Source organism: Aspergillus pseudonomiae, assembly GCF_009193645.1.
Source record: "Aspergillus pseudonomiae strain CBS 119388 unplaced genomic scaffold BDV37scaffold_61, whole genome shotgun sequence".
Classification (NCBI taxonomy): domain Eukaryota; kingdom Fungi; phylum Ascomycota; class Eurotiomycetes; order Eurotiales; family Aspergillaceae; genus Aspergillus; species Aspergillus pseudonomiae.
In genome coordinates, this window is record NW_022476053.1 from 60,100 (window position 1) to 75,036 (window position 14,937).

General features: G+C 50.5%; 8 protein-coding genes across 8 annotated transcripts; 3 read left to right on the forward strand and 5 right to left on the reverse strand.

Annotated features, from left to right (window-relative positions):
- Positions 1-63: 63 nt before the first annotated feature.
- Positions 64-820, reverse strand: BDV37DRAFT_285478 (uncharacterized protein; the record flags this gene model as incomplete). The annotated part of the gene is made up of 2 exons (XM_032087735.1): positions 64-337; positions 450-820. 2 exons carry the CDS (start codon positions 818-820, stop codon positions 64-66), a joined length of 645 nt encoding a protein of 214 aa, XP_031938935.1.
- A 470-nt stretch (positions 821-1,290) lies between these two features.
- BDV37DRAFT_177259 (glutathione S-transferase) lies at positions 1,291-2,966 on the forward strand. The gene is made up of 4 exons (XM_032079426.1): positions 1,291-1,474; positions 1,525-1,601; positions 1,654-2,070; positions 2,136-2,966. The coding sequence occupies exons 1-4, from the start codon at positions 1,414-1,416 to the stop codon at positions 2,373-2,375; spliced, it is 795 nt and encodes a 264-aa protein (XP_031938936.1). The 5' UTR covers positions 1,291-1,413; the 3' UTR covers positions 2,376-2,966.
- BDV37DRAFT_285480 (uncharacterized protein) lies at positions 2,602-3,162 on the reverse strand (the record flags this gene model as incomplete). Its single annotated transcript, XM_032087736.1, has 2 exons — positions 2,602-2,966; positions 3,030-3,162. The coding sequence occupies 2 exons, from the start codon at positions 3,160-3,162 to the stop codon at positions 2,602-2,604; spliced, it is 498 nt and encodes a 165-aa protein (XP_031938937.1).
- Positions 3,163-4,584: 1,422 nt separating this feature from the next.
- BDV37DRAFT_177274 (amino acid/polyamine transporter I) lies at positions 4,585-6,811 on the reverse strand. Its single transcript, XM_032079427.1, has 4 exons — positions 6,320-6,811; positions 6,003-6,259; positions 5,172-5,933; positions 4,585-5,118 (listed from the first exon to the last, which is right to left on the reverse strand). The coding sequence occupies exons 1-4, from the start codon at positions 6,457-6,459 to the stop codon at positions 4,748-4,750; spliced, it is 1,530 nt and encodes a 509-aa protein (XP_031938938.1). The 5' UTR covers positions 6,460-6,811; the 3' UTR covers positions 4,585-4,747.
- A 615-nt stretch (positions 6,812-7,426) lies between these two features.
- Positions 7,427-8,338, forward strand: BDV37DRAFT_273490 (class I SAM-dependent methyltransferase; the record flags this gene model as incomplete). The annotated part of the gene is made up of 4 exons (XM_032085064.1): positions 7,427-7,539; positions 7,729-7,835; positions 7,871-8,160; positions 8,192-8,338. The coding sequence occupies 4 exons, from the start codon at positions 7,427-7,429 to the stop codon at positions 8,336-8,338; spliced, it is 657 nt and encodes a 218-aa protein (XP_031938939.1).
- A 697-nt stretch (positions 8,339-9,035) lies between these two features.
- On the forward strand, positions 9,036-10,443 carry BDV37DRAFT_273491 (NAD(P)/FAD-dependent oxidoreductase; the record flags this gene model as incomplete). Its single annotated transcript, XM_032085065.1, has 2 exons — positions 9,036-10,138; positions 10,203-10,443. 2 exons carry the CDS (start codon positions 9,036-9,038, stop codon positions 10,441-10,443), a joined length of 1,344 nt encoding a protein of 447 aa, XP_031938940.1.
- A 312-nt stretch (positions 10,444-10,755) lies between these two features.
- On the reverse strand, positions 10,756-13,370 carry BDV37DRAFT_285483 (Zn(II)2Cys6 transcription factor; the record flags this gene model as incomplete). Its single annotated transcript, XM_032087737.1, has 6 exons — positions 10,756-11,211; positions 11,263-12,496; positions 12,555-12,695; positions 12,774-12,844; positions 12,927-13,089; positions 13,207-13,370. The coding sequence occupies 6 exons, from the start codon at positions 13,368-13,370 to the stop codon at positions 10,756-10,758; spliced, it is 2,229 nt and encodes a 742-aa protein (XP_031938941.1).
- A 487-nt stretch (positions 13,371-13,857) lies between these two features.
- BDV37DRAFT_285484 (uncharacterized protein) lies at positions 13,858-14,335 on the reverse strand (the record flags this gene model as incomplete). The annotated part of the gene is made up of 2 exons (XM_032087738.1): positions 13,858-13,995; positions 14,054-14,335. The coding sequence occupies 2 exons, from the start codon at positions 14,333-14,335 to the stop codon at positions 13,858-13,860; spliced, it is 420 nt and encodes a 139-aa protein (XP_031938942.1).
- Positions 14,336-14,937: the final 602 nt, after the last annotated feature.

The following is a 14,937-nucleotide window of genomic DNA, read 5'->3' on the forward strand; positions in this document are numbered from 1 at the left end:
CTTAGAAAGATTTCAAACCAGCTGTGCACAGTTACTGTCGATATGTCCACTGTGATCCACACTCTAATCCATCGGGTCAGCATCATCGAAAGACACGTTGAGTCTCTGACGAAGATATGTATTCTCCTGGCGTAGTCTCTCGATCTCGTGCTCATACTCCTCCAGCGTGCCTTCATTGGCCGACTCTAGTTCCTCAATGATCTTGAACACGCGCCATAATCGAAGTACCACGATTAGAGAGCCCAGTTCTTCCTCTATGCCATGGAGAGCAACGTCGACACCGAAAGCGACCACAATTACAATCGCGTCAAAGATGTGAAACTTGGAGGAGAAGTAGCTAGTGATTCGGTTAGCTTTCAGGCCCGGGGTTAGGGTGTGAACTTGGCAGCTTGCACAGCGATAATCTGTTCGAACCAGATGTGCAACGAGTAGCTGGAAACAAGCCTTACCCCGTTCCAAAACTTAATACCGTCACCATCAATTCCAGCATGAAGAGGCACGAAAAGACCAAGCCGACGATGGCGAGTACCTCCTGGGTGACCCCCCAGCCGGCAGCTATGTGGGAACCACGTTCCGTTAACTCACAGACATGTATCTCGATTAGAAAATCGGCAAAGCTACAAGCGACATCGACGGACACGAGTAACAGGACGAGATAATGGCCCCGTCGCGACGATAAGAAGTCCCGCGCGACCCGTCGCCACCGCGCGATGAGGGGTTGTTCTTGTTCATCGTCTTCTTCTCCTGGTGAATATCTCCGTTCCTGGTGGTGGTATCTGGAACTGTGCTGGCGGAGTAAGGGATCAGATGGAGAGGTCATAGCTTTCCACTCTATTCTTGTGTGTCTACTAGGTTGTGCTGGAGGCCAAAATGTATTTTTTCCCCCTTCTCCTTGCTGCTCTGATCTACATGAATTGACTTGTAGCTGATGTCAGCTTCCGCTTCATTCTTGGCATTCATCCTCTGATCGACATTCTTCTAAATCGAATATTGAATTGGTGAGGACTTGGAACTCAGAGACGTTTTACTCAGTGACTTTACACTTGGTGAGTGCCTTGAGTATAAGATAGACCCGAACAATGCTCAACTACCACAAAACAACCTCCCGTTCGGCTCTCTGGCAGTGCACGAGAAACATGTTCCTCACATGAGGGGACTGGATAATGAAAAGAATCATGATCTTTTTGCGAGCTTTTCCGGGTTACTCCAAGTGTCAATTGTGGAGCATCTGATAGTATAATCATATAAGCTCAATCTGGTAGTTGACAAGCTCGGATACGAGGAATGACTCACCACCCCACTTCAGCGTTGCAACAGAAGCATTATATATGTTATACATCTTTCCATTTAACGATTGGCACTGACAAGCTATTGCAAGAATTTCTCGAGCTTCCAACAGTTGAATAAATCACAATGACTGAGCAAACGCAGCAGCCTGACTTCCATCTCATTGGAACCCATACGAGATACTCCAGTATGCACCATCACCCTTCCTATAGCATGTACTAACGATGTGATCGGCAGGCTGGACTAGCCGCGTGGAAACAGTCCTCGAGTACTTCAATATCCCTTACACAGCGCAGATTATTCACCTGTCCGAGGTAGTCTACATATCTTCAACACTTCTCATGGAGGGCAAACTGACAGAAGCAGGTCAAAAAGGTCTCCCACACGGGCTTCGTCCCATTGCTAGAATGTCGCTCACTTGGCCAAAATATCCGTCTCAATGACTCCCTCGCCATCTGCGAGTTCCTGGCCGAGTCTAACCCAGAGCTCAATCTGTGGCCGCGCGACCGACAGCTCAGAGCGTTGGCGCGCAGCGCAGTAGCGGAGATGCACTCGGGATTCTCGACACTGCGAAATAACTACGGCACGAACTTCATTGCCCGGTACACGGGGAATGTTCCCGTGTCCGAGCAGGCAAAGAAGGAGGTTGAGCGGCTTCTCGTCATCTGGGATAATGCGAGACGCACGGCCACGGCTCGTCTTGCTGAATTGAACGAGAAGGATGAGGGATTCCTGTTTGGATCGTTTAGTATCGCGGATGCCTTCTTTTGGCCGGTTCTTTGGGTGTGTATAGTAGTTTTCCCTTCGATGGGGAAATGTCCGTGATTGCTAATGGATGACTGGCGCAGCGCTTCCGTACCTACAATCTTCCCCTTGACACGGCCAGTCCCAATGCATTGGCCTGGATGGAGACCATGTGGAATAACCCCACGATGCAGAGGCTGGCGCATCACTATTATCGCCAGGCAGAACTCCCGGAGACACGCATCGCCCACTATGATGATATCTTCCACGACCGCGATGATGTTCAATACGGCACCTTCCCGGAGGATTGGACCTTCAGCGTTGCTGAGAAGAGGTTTAACTGAACTAGACAATAGACGAGAGACAGAACCTACAATAGGAATACAATGGTATATTTTCAGAAAATGGAAGTTAAACATGCTAACTATTAATGCAAAGTCCCGGGTATCGAGCATAAAGCAGGAACTGATTGAAAGGTTGCAAACCTTCAAAAGCCGCACGAAAAGAAAACGTCCCATACACGAGATCAAGATGTAGGGCGGAACCAATATGTACAATCCGTCAGACCCTTTAGCAGCCCTTGCACTCTTTGACCCAGAGGTCGAGGCCGTAGTACTCGGCATTGTGGCCACCGTACCAGTAGACCTGTTTGGAGGGAGCGTCGCCGACGTCAACGGAGAACCAGGGGCGACCGTTGTTGGTGAAGTAGCCCTGGGCATTGACGCCGAAGCCGTTCATGTTGCCGTTCTCCGGTACAGCACCAGAGTGGGGGATAGTGAGGGAAACAGGGGTTACCTCCTTCTCGACGATATAGAGGTTCTGGAAGGCAGTGGGGACACCGTTCTTGGAGGTGAAGGAGACCATGCCGTTGGCGGCGGACCGCAGGATGAGGATTTCTTTGCCGTCGGTAGCGTCACCGCCGACGTAGACGTACTCTGTATAGAGTTCGTCAGTGATTGCTCCTGGACTATTGAGGTTTCAAGACAAAGGGGACTTACGGCCATCGGTCAGGGCGGTTCTGCCGCCATCAGCGACCAGAGTGAAGGCCGCGGGGAGGGTAGCGTTAGAAGGGACGGCAGCAGCGCTGACAACCGAGAGAAGGGAGGCAAAAGCAGCAACGGACAACTTCATTTTTACTGTGTTGAGAAGTATAAAATAGGCTATGAAAGAGAATCTGCTCGATGGGCCTTGTGGTTTATTGGGATTTTGTTGATGTTGAGGAGATTGCAGACAGCAAACCCAGGGGCGATTTATATCCCGACCGTTAAACTATATCTCTGACTTTTAAGCTATTACATCAATCTGGAAGTGTCCGAAAATATCCAGACAGTGGAGAAGGAGTGAGACATGTTTTAATCATGACAAGACTTAATAGGTTGTCATATAGAGTGAAGTGGGTCAGTATTCCGACCTTCTCTCAAAAGTCCAGGAATCAGGATGAATAAAACCTCGGGGAAACGAAGCCCTTGCGGGGCAGAAGGCCCAATGAAGAGGCAACTTCGCTCCGAGCCCTGAGACGGACGTTTTCTCTAAAACCGACGTGGCATCAACGATCATCTGCAGATTCGGTGTTGCTATTTTTATTTCCCTGACGCCCTTCCACGTTTCGGCACTCGCTGAAGACTCGGCAGGGCCGATATGAACCACAGCTTGTACGGACAAGTTCCTACCTCGGGCCGTGATGTTAAGAAGCCTTGTTGCCCTACCTATGAAGTATGAGGTTAATAACAATGGAAAGATTGGTGGGCACTGCCACCAAGTCCAGACCCCTAAGACACCCGCAATCAGGTGGCAATGCATACCATAATCATGTCTCAATGCTCTGTATAACAAAGCCCCACATAGGACACGAGAGGCAAGGGAATCAGCAGACATTTGATCTTCGCTTCTGAGCCTACCGAGAGAGTTGCTTCTGCAGATCCATGTAGACTACTCGACAACACATAATCACACATTTGTCTCTGTCTCATTTGTTCACCCCCTGGACCGCCGTCCCTCCCCTGTCTCTCTGCCATTGAACGCACCCCTGATATCGGGCCGGCTTTGGCGGCTATGAATGTCCATTCTCATTTAGACCCCCCAAATTGGCTATCGAAGGGTTGAATCACTACGTATCTCACGGTTAGAAGGCTAAAAACTTGTGATTGTCCCACACGCAACTCACATTCTGGGCTGACGAGAATTATAGAGCTTTTACAACGCTTCTACGGCATATCATGCTATATCTCGCCAATACAGTATTGTAGAAATTGCATGGGCTGCGCTAGGTGAAACCTTGAGACGGTGGGGCGTATTCGATACGTCTAGTAGACCAGATATCGTGGGAAGCAGTGAGCAAAGGCAAGCCCCATGAACGTGGGAGTGCGTTCACATATGACGATTCCTCATACCTTCGGCCTCGACACTATTCAAAGGGGGCTTTAACATGGCCTTCCAGTCCGATAATATGCATATTGAAGCATGTACAGGTGACTTCTATCTAGCAACCGGAATTGAAGAGACTTCCCTGGCTAGTAGTCCTCATAATTTCTTTTGGCGGAGACAAATCCTATTAGGAGGACTACTTACGACGGCAGACAGCGAAGAAACGAGTGATACACGTCAGGTAAGCCCGTGAAAATACCAATGGGATAGTCCTGTAAAGCGAAACAAGTTGTACGCTAGTATATATGTCTACTGCAATCATGCATGTCGTAGTCTTTGTGGCTGTGCCGCATTATGACGCAGCCACGGAGCCATACGACCCAACATTGTCCCGTCGGGACCAAAATGGCTCGTCCGCGGAAGGGGTGACGAAAGACTTCAGTCGCCAGTACAATATACCGAGCCCGATCACGAAGAAGGACACGGCTGGGGCAAGCCAGAACGGTAAACTGGTATCGCCAGCGCCGTTGGAAGATGCAAGTGGGGACAGCAGTAGGAAAACCTGAAAAGCAAGAAAGAGATATGGAACCCACGTCCACACGCGGAATGGGTAGTCGGCCGCTGGGACGTACTGTCGAATGATGAAGAGGGCTGTTACGACAGCACTATATACCATCACCAGTAAGTACTGGTTCACATCCAGTAGAAATGCATAGGCGTCCCCTGCTCATATGTTAGTCCGTGAACGATGCACCTCGTGATATTAATCAGCCTACCAAAGGGCAACAGTAGGACTGCCACTACCGACGGTGCGAACATGAACACTGATGTCGCAGTGGCTGGGTTGCCAGACTTGGATGACTTGGACAGAATGTCAGCCGCTGGAACGATTCCTTCCACTGCGAGCTCCCGGATTACCCGGGTGACAGCGAATGCTGTCGAGATCATACTACCAAAGGTGGAGAGAGCGACCATGGCCGCGGTGACACGCGAGGCTGCGCTCCCGAAGATGTTGCCTAGTAGACGCGCAACCAGCTGCACACCGGCCCGGCTAATATCATCCGGTGTCGCCACAATAAAATAGGAGACATTGATCAACAGATATAGTATGCCAACGGCGCCGACGCCGAGCAGACCGGCCACCTTGAGGGTCCTCCGTGGGTTCTTGACCTCCCCTAACACCATACTCGCACTATTCCACCCCAGGAACGATTCTAGCACTTTGAACAGTGAGACAGTGTAGTCATATACCGTGGTTGAGGAACCCGCGAATGGTTGGCGAAAGTCGACACCAGTATCAACATTCCTTGGAAGGACTCCCACGACAATGGCAAACGCGGTGGCAAGAATCAACAGGAAGGTCGCAAGCTTTAGTAAGGTTAACGAGTTGACAATTCGCACGCTCCATTCGCGAGATATCGAGAGACATGCTGCGACTAAGGCCATCACTCCAACCGCGGTCAGTCGCTGTCCAGCTTCATTAGTAGCGACATTGAAAGCCAGAAGGGCGTTATCCGCGACCACGATACTGGCCAGGCCTATATAGTTCCTGAATATTAGTACACTCTTTTAGCACGTCCGAAAGGCTTGAAGTAGAGCTATCGTACCGGGGAATCCGAATAGCACGTAGAAGGCATAAAGCGTGCTGGCGAGACGGTAGGGGCGAGGGTATGCCGTGTCAAAGTACACCTTCTCCCCACCGGTGCGCGGCATCAGACATCCCAGTTCCAAATATATGTAAAATCCGCAAAAGGTGAGGATAATCCCCACAACCCATATTGAAAGTGCCGCGCCGACGCTGCCGACGCTGAGAAAGATGGAAGACGGTACGGAGAAGATGGCGGCGCCGATCATGCGGTTGGTCCTGCATCACACTCAGTTCCCGAGATCAACAGCAGAATGGAAGGGACTATGTATTCCCTACAGGAGTAGGGCCGTCGAGAATAGGCCGAGGTGGCGCTTATTGCTCGGGTTTTTGTTGTCGCTGTCGTCCAATTCATCTGGTCTTACCCACAGGGGCTGGCGCTCACAAGCGCTCGCGCCACTCGCCCGCCGAGATCGCATTGCTGTATGGTAAGCGCGAGGAGTAATATGGAAAAAGAACAAAATAGACGATAAAAAAGGTGAAATGAAGGGTATTATAGTTTTCGTTTCGTGGGGAAAGGGAAACGAGCCAGGATCTGCTAGTAGGGAAACGAAAATGGCCGAATTGCGTTTCTGACTTTCTAGATTGGCCTGCTCTCCTCATCCACCCGGTGTACCTGCGCTTTTGCACTCGCTAGGAGGGGTCAGCTGGAGCTCTGATATCTAAAGCTCAGTCAATTGGCTGTGCAGAAGCGACGATGCCACATTATGGAGTCTGCCATGGCTACTAAGTGGATCCAAAGTACCAATAGGAGCTTGCAGGGGGTTTGCGATTGGGGGAGATAAAAAAATCTGTCAACTGAATCTTATCTGATCGCGAATCATTACGGGTGAGGGAAAACGGGGTGATCGAGGTGTGCTAGATATATTTTACTGACTTGGATAATCATGTCCTCCCGTAGAATCCGTTCAAGGTCTAACCTCTTCGTGACTTGCAGCTGTGTATTTGGCTGACAAATGCTTGTCACTGGCATCAAGGATGGACGTCCAGCTGTCTCCAGGGTAAATGCACGAAGGCCCCTTGCCGAGTCCTGGATTACCCTGTCAAGCATCGTCGATAATGTAACGTGTGATGGATAGGTCCAGACCACTTCTCACGTCGCGTGGGGCGACAGGACACGCATTCTACGAGCCGTATGAGGCTTTTAGTGCTGCGGAGATACCGGCAAGGAATACGAGAAGCGCCCAGCCAAACGGCAAGTGGCTTCAAATACCATCCCATGGTGGTGAAAGAGACATAAATCATGCTTGTCGCATGCAAACTTTGTGCCCCTTTAGAACAGGTAACTGGGCGACCAAACGTTCCTTGTAAAACACCTTCAACATACCCAAACCCTTACGCACCGGCGTTTTTCTCATTCAAGTCGAGCTCAAGAGACACTATACAATGACCGATTCACAATTAGTAGCGCTATGGTACAATCAAAAGGCGGCTCTCGAGCACAATCGATTGAATGACTACCACCTTGAGTTCTCCATATCGCTGAGAGTGATTGATCAGTGTCTCGAGCAGCTATGACGGCGAACTGATCAACCCTTGCGGATTTTGGATTTAGGCGGGGGAACAGGCCAATCCGGTTTGTCAATGCTGTTCTTTAAGCTTAATCTTCTCAAAGCCATCCAATGCATCCCATGCCCGTTGTGTGTGTGAAAAGGTGAAGCTACCGTAAGACGGCCGGTGCTGACCAGATGCTGCTCTGCATCCGTCGAACTGGCACGACAAGGCCATTCAGTCACACTGGTTTATATCTCCCGGTCGGAGCTTGAGCTAGCTAAGTCCTTCGCCATAGAGTCTGGTGACGAACCATTCAGGTGTATCCAAAGGAAAGAGGTCCACAAACCGTCTTCACAACATCCACCTATGACTTAATTCTCTGCCAGGGCCCAATGCATCACCTCCTTGCGGAATCCGAACGTACACAGGTCCTCTGCGCTTGCGCTTCTATGCTTCGTGCCAACGGGATTGTCGTGGTCGCATTTGTCATGCAATGCGCGCATTTGAGGGGTATCGCCCAACGTGATCCAGATCGCCTCGCGGTGGAGTTCGATATTTTTTATCGCGAGTATCTTTCTTCAGGGAGGTACACACGGAATCTTTCCGTGGCTTCGTACCATACCAATGTGGACGATATAAAGAGATTGTTTTCGGAAGGCTGATGGGATACTGAGGACTCAGGATAGTGTCGAGCTTGCTTTGGCCCGCGTTGTACCTTGCGAAGGGTTTCTCGGGAGAGGATTGGCCGGGAAGCTGGGCGATCTACCACCGGACGTATACGAGCGTTGTGATGTAGTTTGTTGAGGCAACGCGGATCACTTGTTGGCGATTGCAGAGACACGGGGCTAGGGTGCCTTGGAGATCATACACTGGAGGCCGCCAGTCCTGGTTTGCACATTGCAGTGCTTACACAGTAGAGGCACATAAAATGAAGAGACTTGAAGCTGGCTGTCAGTCTGTTGACAGCAATTCATAGTTATGCTCGTTAGTTATGCCATATGGATGACTAAGGGCATAATTCAAGTTATGCACCACGTGGTCTCTTGTGCCCCTCGTCGAGCCTCTCAGGGTGTCTTTGAAGATACTCCGTCCCGAAGATCTACGATTACAATGCACCAAAAGTCCAGTGCCATTGGACACTGGTCTGAGGCTCTTTCGCCTGGACTGGACAAGCAGATGTCATCCTCAGAGAAGGGGTCAAGTAGCACGGTCCGTATACGGAGGACGGACCGTGTTTCTCCACCGCAGAGTGGCCAATCTTCTTGGCTTTCTGTGGCTCTTCTTTCGTTAACTTGGGATCCGATCTAGGATCCATGGACAAATCCGGCACTTGCCCCTCACTGTGTTCGGCGCACGGTCCGTGATGCACGGAAATATCACGCTGAGTCCGGGAGCCACATCGTATAAAAGAAATTGAATCACGTTCGTTCTTGATGTCCAAACTACAGACACTGATCCGGAACTGTGATCAGACGGCAATTTCCTAACATCCGCACACGCAATGGCAGCTAAGAATGAACGCATTGTCGTTATTGGAGCGGGCATCTTTGGCCTGGGAACTGCCCTGAGGCTGAAGGAGGAAGGTTATCGCCTTGTGACCGTCCTCGATCGAGCGATGCCCCCTGTTCCCGATGGATCCAGTAACGACATTTCCCGCGTGATTCGATTCGATTACGGCGATGAGGTATACGCTCGCATGGGCAAGGAGGCTTTCGACCTATGGAAAACACCCGCATACAAAGAGGCCTTCCATCAATCCGGATGTCTTTGGGTGACTCAGAACGAGACCCCCGGACAGCCTATACAGCCCGCCGCTGAGGAGTACAGTCGCAAAACCAGAGAGATTCTGACCAAGATGGGCGAGCCCTGGCACTCCGTTCCCACGGTGGAAGATTGCAAGCGTGAATTCCCTGAGCTTACCGGCCCGCTGGGCAACCCAGGCTTCTACTCCTTTTTCAACAACTCGGGCGGATGGGCAGATGCAGGTCTCGCATCCGCTCGCGTGGCAGCTCGGTGTATCGCGGCAGGTGTATCATTTATCAGTGGCCCCGATGGCCAAGTGACCGATTTTGAGAAGAAGGCGGACGGCACCATCGAAGCGGTCCGCACGAGCAGTGGCAACCGGATCACAGGTGACAAGTTCATCGTAGCAACTGGTGCCTGGACCGCCAGTCTGGTTCCCTCCTGGAACACCATGGTCGCGGCCGCTCAGATCGTCGGATACATGCGGCTCACCCCCGAGGAGATGATCCGGTTGAGGAACATGCCCGTCTACTTTAACCTCTCCACCGGATTCTTCTGCTTCCCTCCCCATGACGGAACGAACATCCTCAAGGTCGCCGTCCACAGCTACGGCTACACCCACTCGCAAGATGGCATTTCTGCGCCCCCGGCTGCCCCGCCATCGGCCCGCGCCAACTTCATCCCAGATGAGGCCGTCGAGCGTCTGAACCTCGGTATGAAGGATCTCTTTCCAGACCTAGAGCCCAAGGGCTGGGAGCGGGTAGCGCTATGCTGGTACAATGATACCCCGACCGGCGATTTCATCATGGATTATCACCCAGAGCACAAGAACATGTTCATCGCCACGGGTGGTAGCGGACAGTAAGTACCCAGAACCTAGAAAGCACGTCTGATACCAGAACAACCGGTCTAACCTTGGTCACAGTGCCTTTAAATTCTTGCCCGTAATCGGAAAGTACGTCGTTGGATGCTTCGAAAAGAAGCTCTCGCAAGACTTGTTGCAGAAATGGAAGTTCCCCACCGAGTACAAAGAGCGCTTCCAGTGCGACGTATTCAAGGGGGACGGAAGTCGAGGAGGCCCTGAGAGGAGAGAGTTGACTCCTCAGGAACGGGAGAGATTTGCTGGCGCGTTGGCCGCCGCTTCGACAAGGCAGAGTAAGATCTAAAGGGACGCTGATTTGATTTTTCTGGAAACACATATACCCGCTGAAGAGCAAACTGTCATGTGAGACGAATTTTGTTACTTTCGACGAGAGATTTTCGGTTGTGGACGCGTGCTGGCTACAACGACATTAGACTGTTAGATCTATACGCTTTTGTTTTCACAAGAAGCATGCATATATTTTCTTAAACCAATTCCTTTTGTTTAATTTTCCGATCGTGTTAAGTTCATCATAAGTCATTCATATGTCTGATCATGATCATGATATCATGCGCGAGCATGGTTAGTATCCATCGTTTCCTCCTCTGCAGGAGCGTCACAGTTGCTCCGCGACGTAATCCCCAAACATCATCCAGTCGGGCAGGTCGGGGATGGCCGCGTCGAATCCACTATTACCCGGTCTTTCCGCAAAGGGCCATTCTGATATAGGATCGGTGCCTACCGGTCCCGGAGCCCGCCCGCTGAGAGATTCTATCCCTTGCCCGGCGCCTTGCCCAGTTGCCACCAGGGAAGGATCTGGGAAATTCGGACTGACTGTTTCCATCCGCTGGTACGGAGACGGGACCAAGTCCCCGAGCTGGACGATCTCAGCAGGGGTGAACGACGAACTGAAGTCGAGAATATTCCACATCAGAGCTTCGTCCGCCTCTGACATTCTTGGTATAGTGGACGGCGTGGGCATGCGGGTTAGCTCCCCGGAGAAAGTATCCTGGCTATAATATAGCGACTTGTAGTTTTTCTGTCTCGCGGCCAGTTTGTTGACCCGGTTGACCTGCACCAGCCCCATTAGCAGATATCACACATCGAGTCGGGCCGAACATACTAAGACACCCATGTTTTCCCAATGCGCCGACAAGTCTGTCATATAATCAACCAACGTTCGAAAATCGCTGTTCCCCAGCTGGGCGATGTGTGGGTTTTTGCTGGCCGTATTCTCGAGCTGAATGGTGGCGGCGATTGCACAGAGATAACCGATAAACGGGTCGTACAGCCGGATGTCAACCTCCTCCATTTCTCGGATGAACCGCGCAATCCACCTCGAATGAATAAGGGAACTCTCATACGACTTCTGCAGGAAGGTGGCGGGTATGTTTCCGTCGATGTGGCGGAGCTTAACCATGTTGACGAAGGGATGGTGCAGCAGACATTGAACGGAATGGAAGAGAAATTGCACACACAGCCAGCTGCACAGGTACGAGCGACAATGCGGTTCTTCACGAGCGCGTCGTCGGAAGTCGACACTTCGATAGCGATGTGTATCGGCAAAATGAGTCTCGAACTGCATCCAGTCGGACTCCAGACCGGCCAGCGCCGATCCTGATCGCCAGGGGGGTAACGCATCTTTGTCGAAGGGCTCAAAGACATAATCAGTGGTTTTGCCCCAAATGGAGTAAAGCCGAAGAAGACAGGCTAGAATGCCGTGGTCAAGCTTTTCTCCTTGCTTCTCGGGCCCGTCATGTAGTGTCCCACGAGCCAGTGATTCCTCACCAGAGAGCGAGGCTGGCGTATCCGGTGTAGGAAAAAGAATGGTGAAATGTTTGTCTGAAAGGCACAATGAATAGTCTCGAGATGCATTATAACTGCGGTCCAGCATAAAAAAGGCCCAGGTAATGCGTCTTCTTTCTTCCGCTTCTGAGTTTGTGAGGGACGACGTATACTTATCTTTGTTGAGGCCGGCAGATTGAATCGTCCGGAGCCCCAGTGCAACAGATGAATACCCTCGATGGGATTGGCCGTCGGCGAAGTCCACCTGTGCCATAAGAAATGTTCCCTGTAAAAATGAAAGACCCAGTTTACCGCTCTTGTACTGGTATGACAAGATATCCCAGGCCTTGTTGGCATAGTGCTTTGTAGGAAGCACGCCGCTTCCAGTAGGCCCCGGCGAGCGGCGTGAGATCCGAGAAGTAAGAGCCACTAATGGGAATGCGACTTCCGGAGGTAATGACAGATCTCGGCTCAAAAGCCAGTCCTTGGAGAAAACACAATAGGGCTGGTCATGGAAATGGGCCAGATAAATCTCTACCTCAGATTTGACAAAATCAGGTGGCAGCGAGGTCCTTATCGGTGTGAGTCCGTCAGGTTGGCGTGGGAGCGGAGGAAACACAGGACACGTACCCCACAGAATAACGACGTTCCGCATTTTGGAAATTCAAGGCTACGGGGGAATTGCCCATGCTGCGGTGGCCATAGCCATGGGAGGGGAGTGAATTTCCGCTCGCCACTCCAGTCAACGGATTGTTCTTCAGCAAGCATTCCCTGAGAGAAAGTGGGGTGGGAAATTAGAAACCATTAACATTTAGGGGCGCAAATCCAAGAAACAACTAGCGTTCGTACTGGAGAATGCTTGCCATCTTATCCAATCTCTCTTCAATGCGCTCGAATCGTTGCGAGCTCGACAGGTTGGCCTGGTCGATCGCGCAAGAAATCGTCAACCCATGGGGATATCCAGCGATTGCAAAGAATCAATCAAATCATGGTATCACCTACATCTCCGGGCTCTGCCAAACCGCGTTCCTGCCCATGAGCAGGAGAAGCTCTAGTGGTGGCAGCACGACTCGGGGCAGCCTGCGGCCCGTATGAGCAGCGCTGGCCGAGCCTTTCGCAGAGCGAACATGTCGGCTTTTCTCCTGGGCAGCGCGCCTTCTTCCGACTGCAAGGTACCAAGCCGTCAGCATTCTATTTCCTGCCCTCGAAGCTTGTTTCTCCATGTATCTCTGATGAAATGGGGATGGTTGTGTGTCCTTCCGCCAATTGACATTGTACCTACCGACAAGGACCACAGGCCTGCCGTGTACGTTTCAAGGAGACTTTGTGTATCGTATAGTTATCATTCGGAGCACTCATAGTCTTCAATTCCGGGGAACAGATTTCTGGCCGTGGTGGAAGGTAATGATCTTGGATCAAAATGACGATCGAGGTGGTTGGCGCCATTCCTTTTTCGGCATAGTCCGTTGCCGGCCACGTGAGGGGATTCTCTCCTCAGGCACCAATTCTGCCTGGGTCCGCCGGGATTTACATCCACGAGGTACAGCAGTGGGTACACGATAGGTTAACCCGGATGGAGGTATACCTGAGCTTATAGCTGTTCCAGTAGTCATGTTGAAGGGCTACGATCCAGTTCTATCATGATCATGCGCAGAGTTTTCGTTCCTTGTAGGTAAATATATATGCGCAGCGTCCACTTTTCAAAGCGTCTCCAGGATCCACACTCCATTTATAATGATATTATCAGCTTTGAGAATTGAGACATGATGCGAACACGCGTTTCCCAAGCAACCCAGGTCTTCTATGTGAAGGTCCAATTTTCCCAATATCTACGTCAGCTCATCGAAGCAGGAAGCCAGAACTCGTATATACTAAGAAAGAAACCTCAGCTCTACTGTATATTATATACTCCTAAAACACCGTTTCCATCTATTCAGGGTTTATCATCGCAGCCGATCTCCGGATCTTCACTAAACATATGCGCTCTAGCCTCTGAGAATATTTTGAGAGCACTCTCCTGACCATCAAGAGGGATTTGGATGGATTCCATACACTTGCCGAGAACAGGAACCTAGAGATGAAGCTGATTAGTGAAATAGAGATGAGAACCGAGGCCGAAATATAGTTACCCGCTCCTCGAAGCACTTCCCCATGTCTTTGGTTCTATCGTCGCGGGGTTGATCTGCGTACTCAACAAGACAGCTGTGAATCTGTATCTCGAATTCTGCAATGCAAGGTTCCGCGGATGGTAGGATAGATTTAACATTGGATACAGCATCTTCCATGAAAGATGATATACAATTAACATAGGCTTCACCACGCCTCTCAATTCCTGGCAAGGTAACTCTTCTGTTGGAGCCTGCGAAGGCCAGGCTGGTAGTTGTGAGTAACCAAAAAAGCTGAATCTTCATCTTGACGACCTATAAGAGTTATGAGGACAATAGAGACTTTTGAAGGAAGCAGGTAGAACGCACCTTGGTGAACTCAATCCTGTGGAATGCCTTATTAAAAGTAGGTGAAGCGTAAGCAATTGCAGAGGCAGCTAGGACAAGGAAGATGAGTCTTTTTATACTCGAATAGGGAGATTCTTTATACGGAGTCATTGACCACTTGGCTGAATAACATAGTAGATCTGCAATATCTATTGAAATGATTATACAATAGTACCTCTGTATCTTATGAAAGGAGAAGATCACTTTCCTTAGCAGTGGCGTACTCTATTGGCCACAAACTTCGGTATAACCCCAGATCAACCACTATTGGAAAGACTAGTTAAATAGTTTAATCCTTGGCGGTGGATGAGCCGGCAATTTATAGATCCAAGTTTCGATTCAGCTTCCACTGCTAATATTCAGTCTTGCTGTGATCAACCTAAAAATTGCCTCTATAACACGCCCTGGACTCTTTTCTTTATTTTGGTGGCCAGCTGAACTGTACGAGGGTGTCATCTAGGAAGAAGTACGTACTCGGTCCGTTTAGATTCGAGACCGAGGTAATAAAACGACGATCTGTA

Bases quoted from the DNA above. Each gene is read 5' to 3' on its own strand.
- BDV37DRAFT_177274 (XM_032079427.1), bottom strand. From the start codon at position 6,459: ATGCGATCTCGGCGGGCGAGTGGCGCGAGCGCTTGTGAGCGCCAGCCC. The intron at 5,934-6,002 runs GTACGATAGCTC...GGAACTATATAG, and splicing joins CGTGCTATTCGGATTCCCCG to GCCTGGCCAGTATCGTGGTC. The intron at 5,119-5,171 runs GTAGGCTGATTA...ACATATGAGCAG, and splicing joins AGTCCTACTGTTGCCCTTTG to GGGACGCCTATGCATTTCTA.
- BDV37DRAFT_177259 (XM_032079426.1), top strand. From the start codon at position 1,414: ATGACTGAGCAAACGCAGCAGCCTGACTTCCATCTCATTGGAACCCAT. The intron at 1,602-1,653 runs GTAGTCTACATA...TGACAGAAGCAG, and splicing joins AGATTATTCACCTGTCCGAG to GTCAAAAAGGTCTCCCACAC. The intron at 2,071-2,135 runs GTGTGTATAGTA...TGACTGGCGCAG, and splicing joins TCTTTTGGCCGGTTCTTTGG to CGCTTCCGTACCTACAATCT.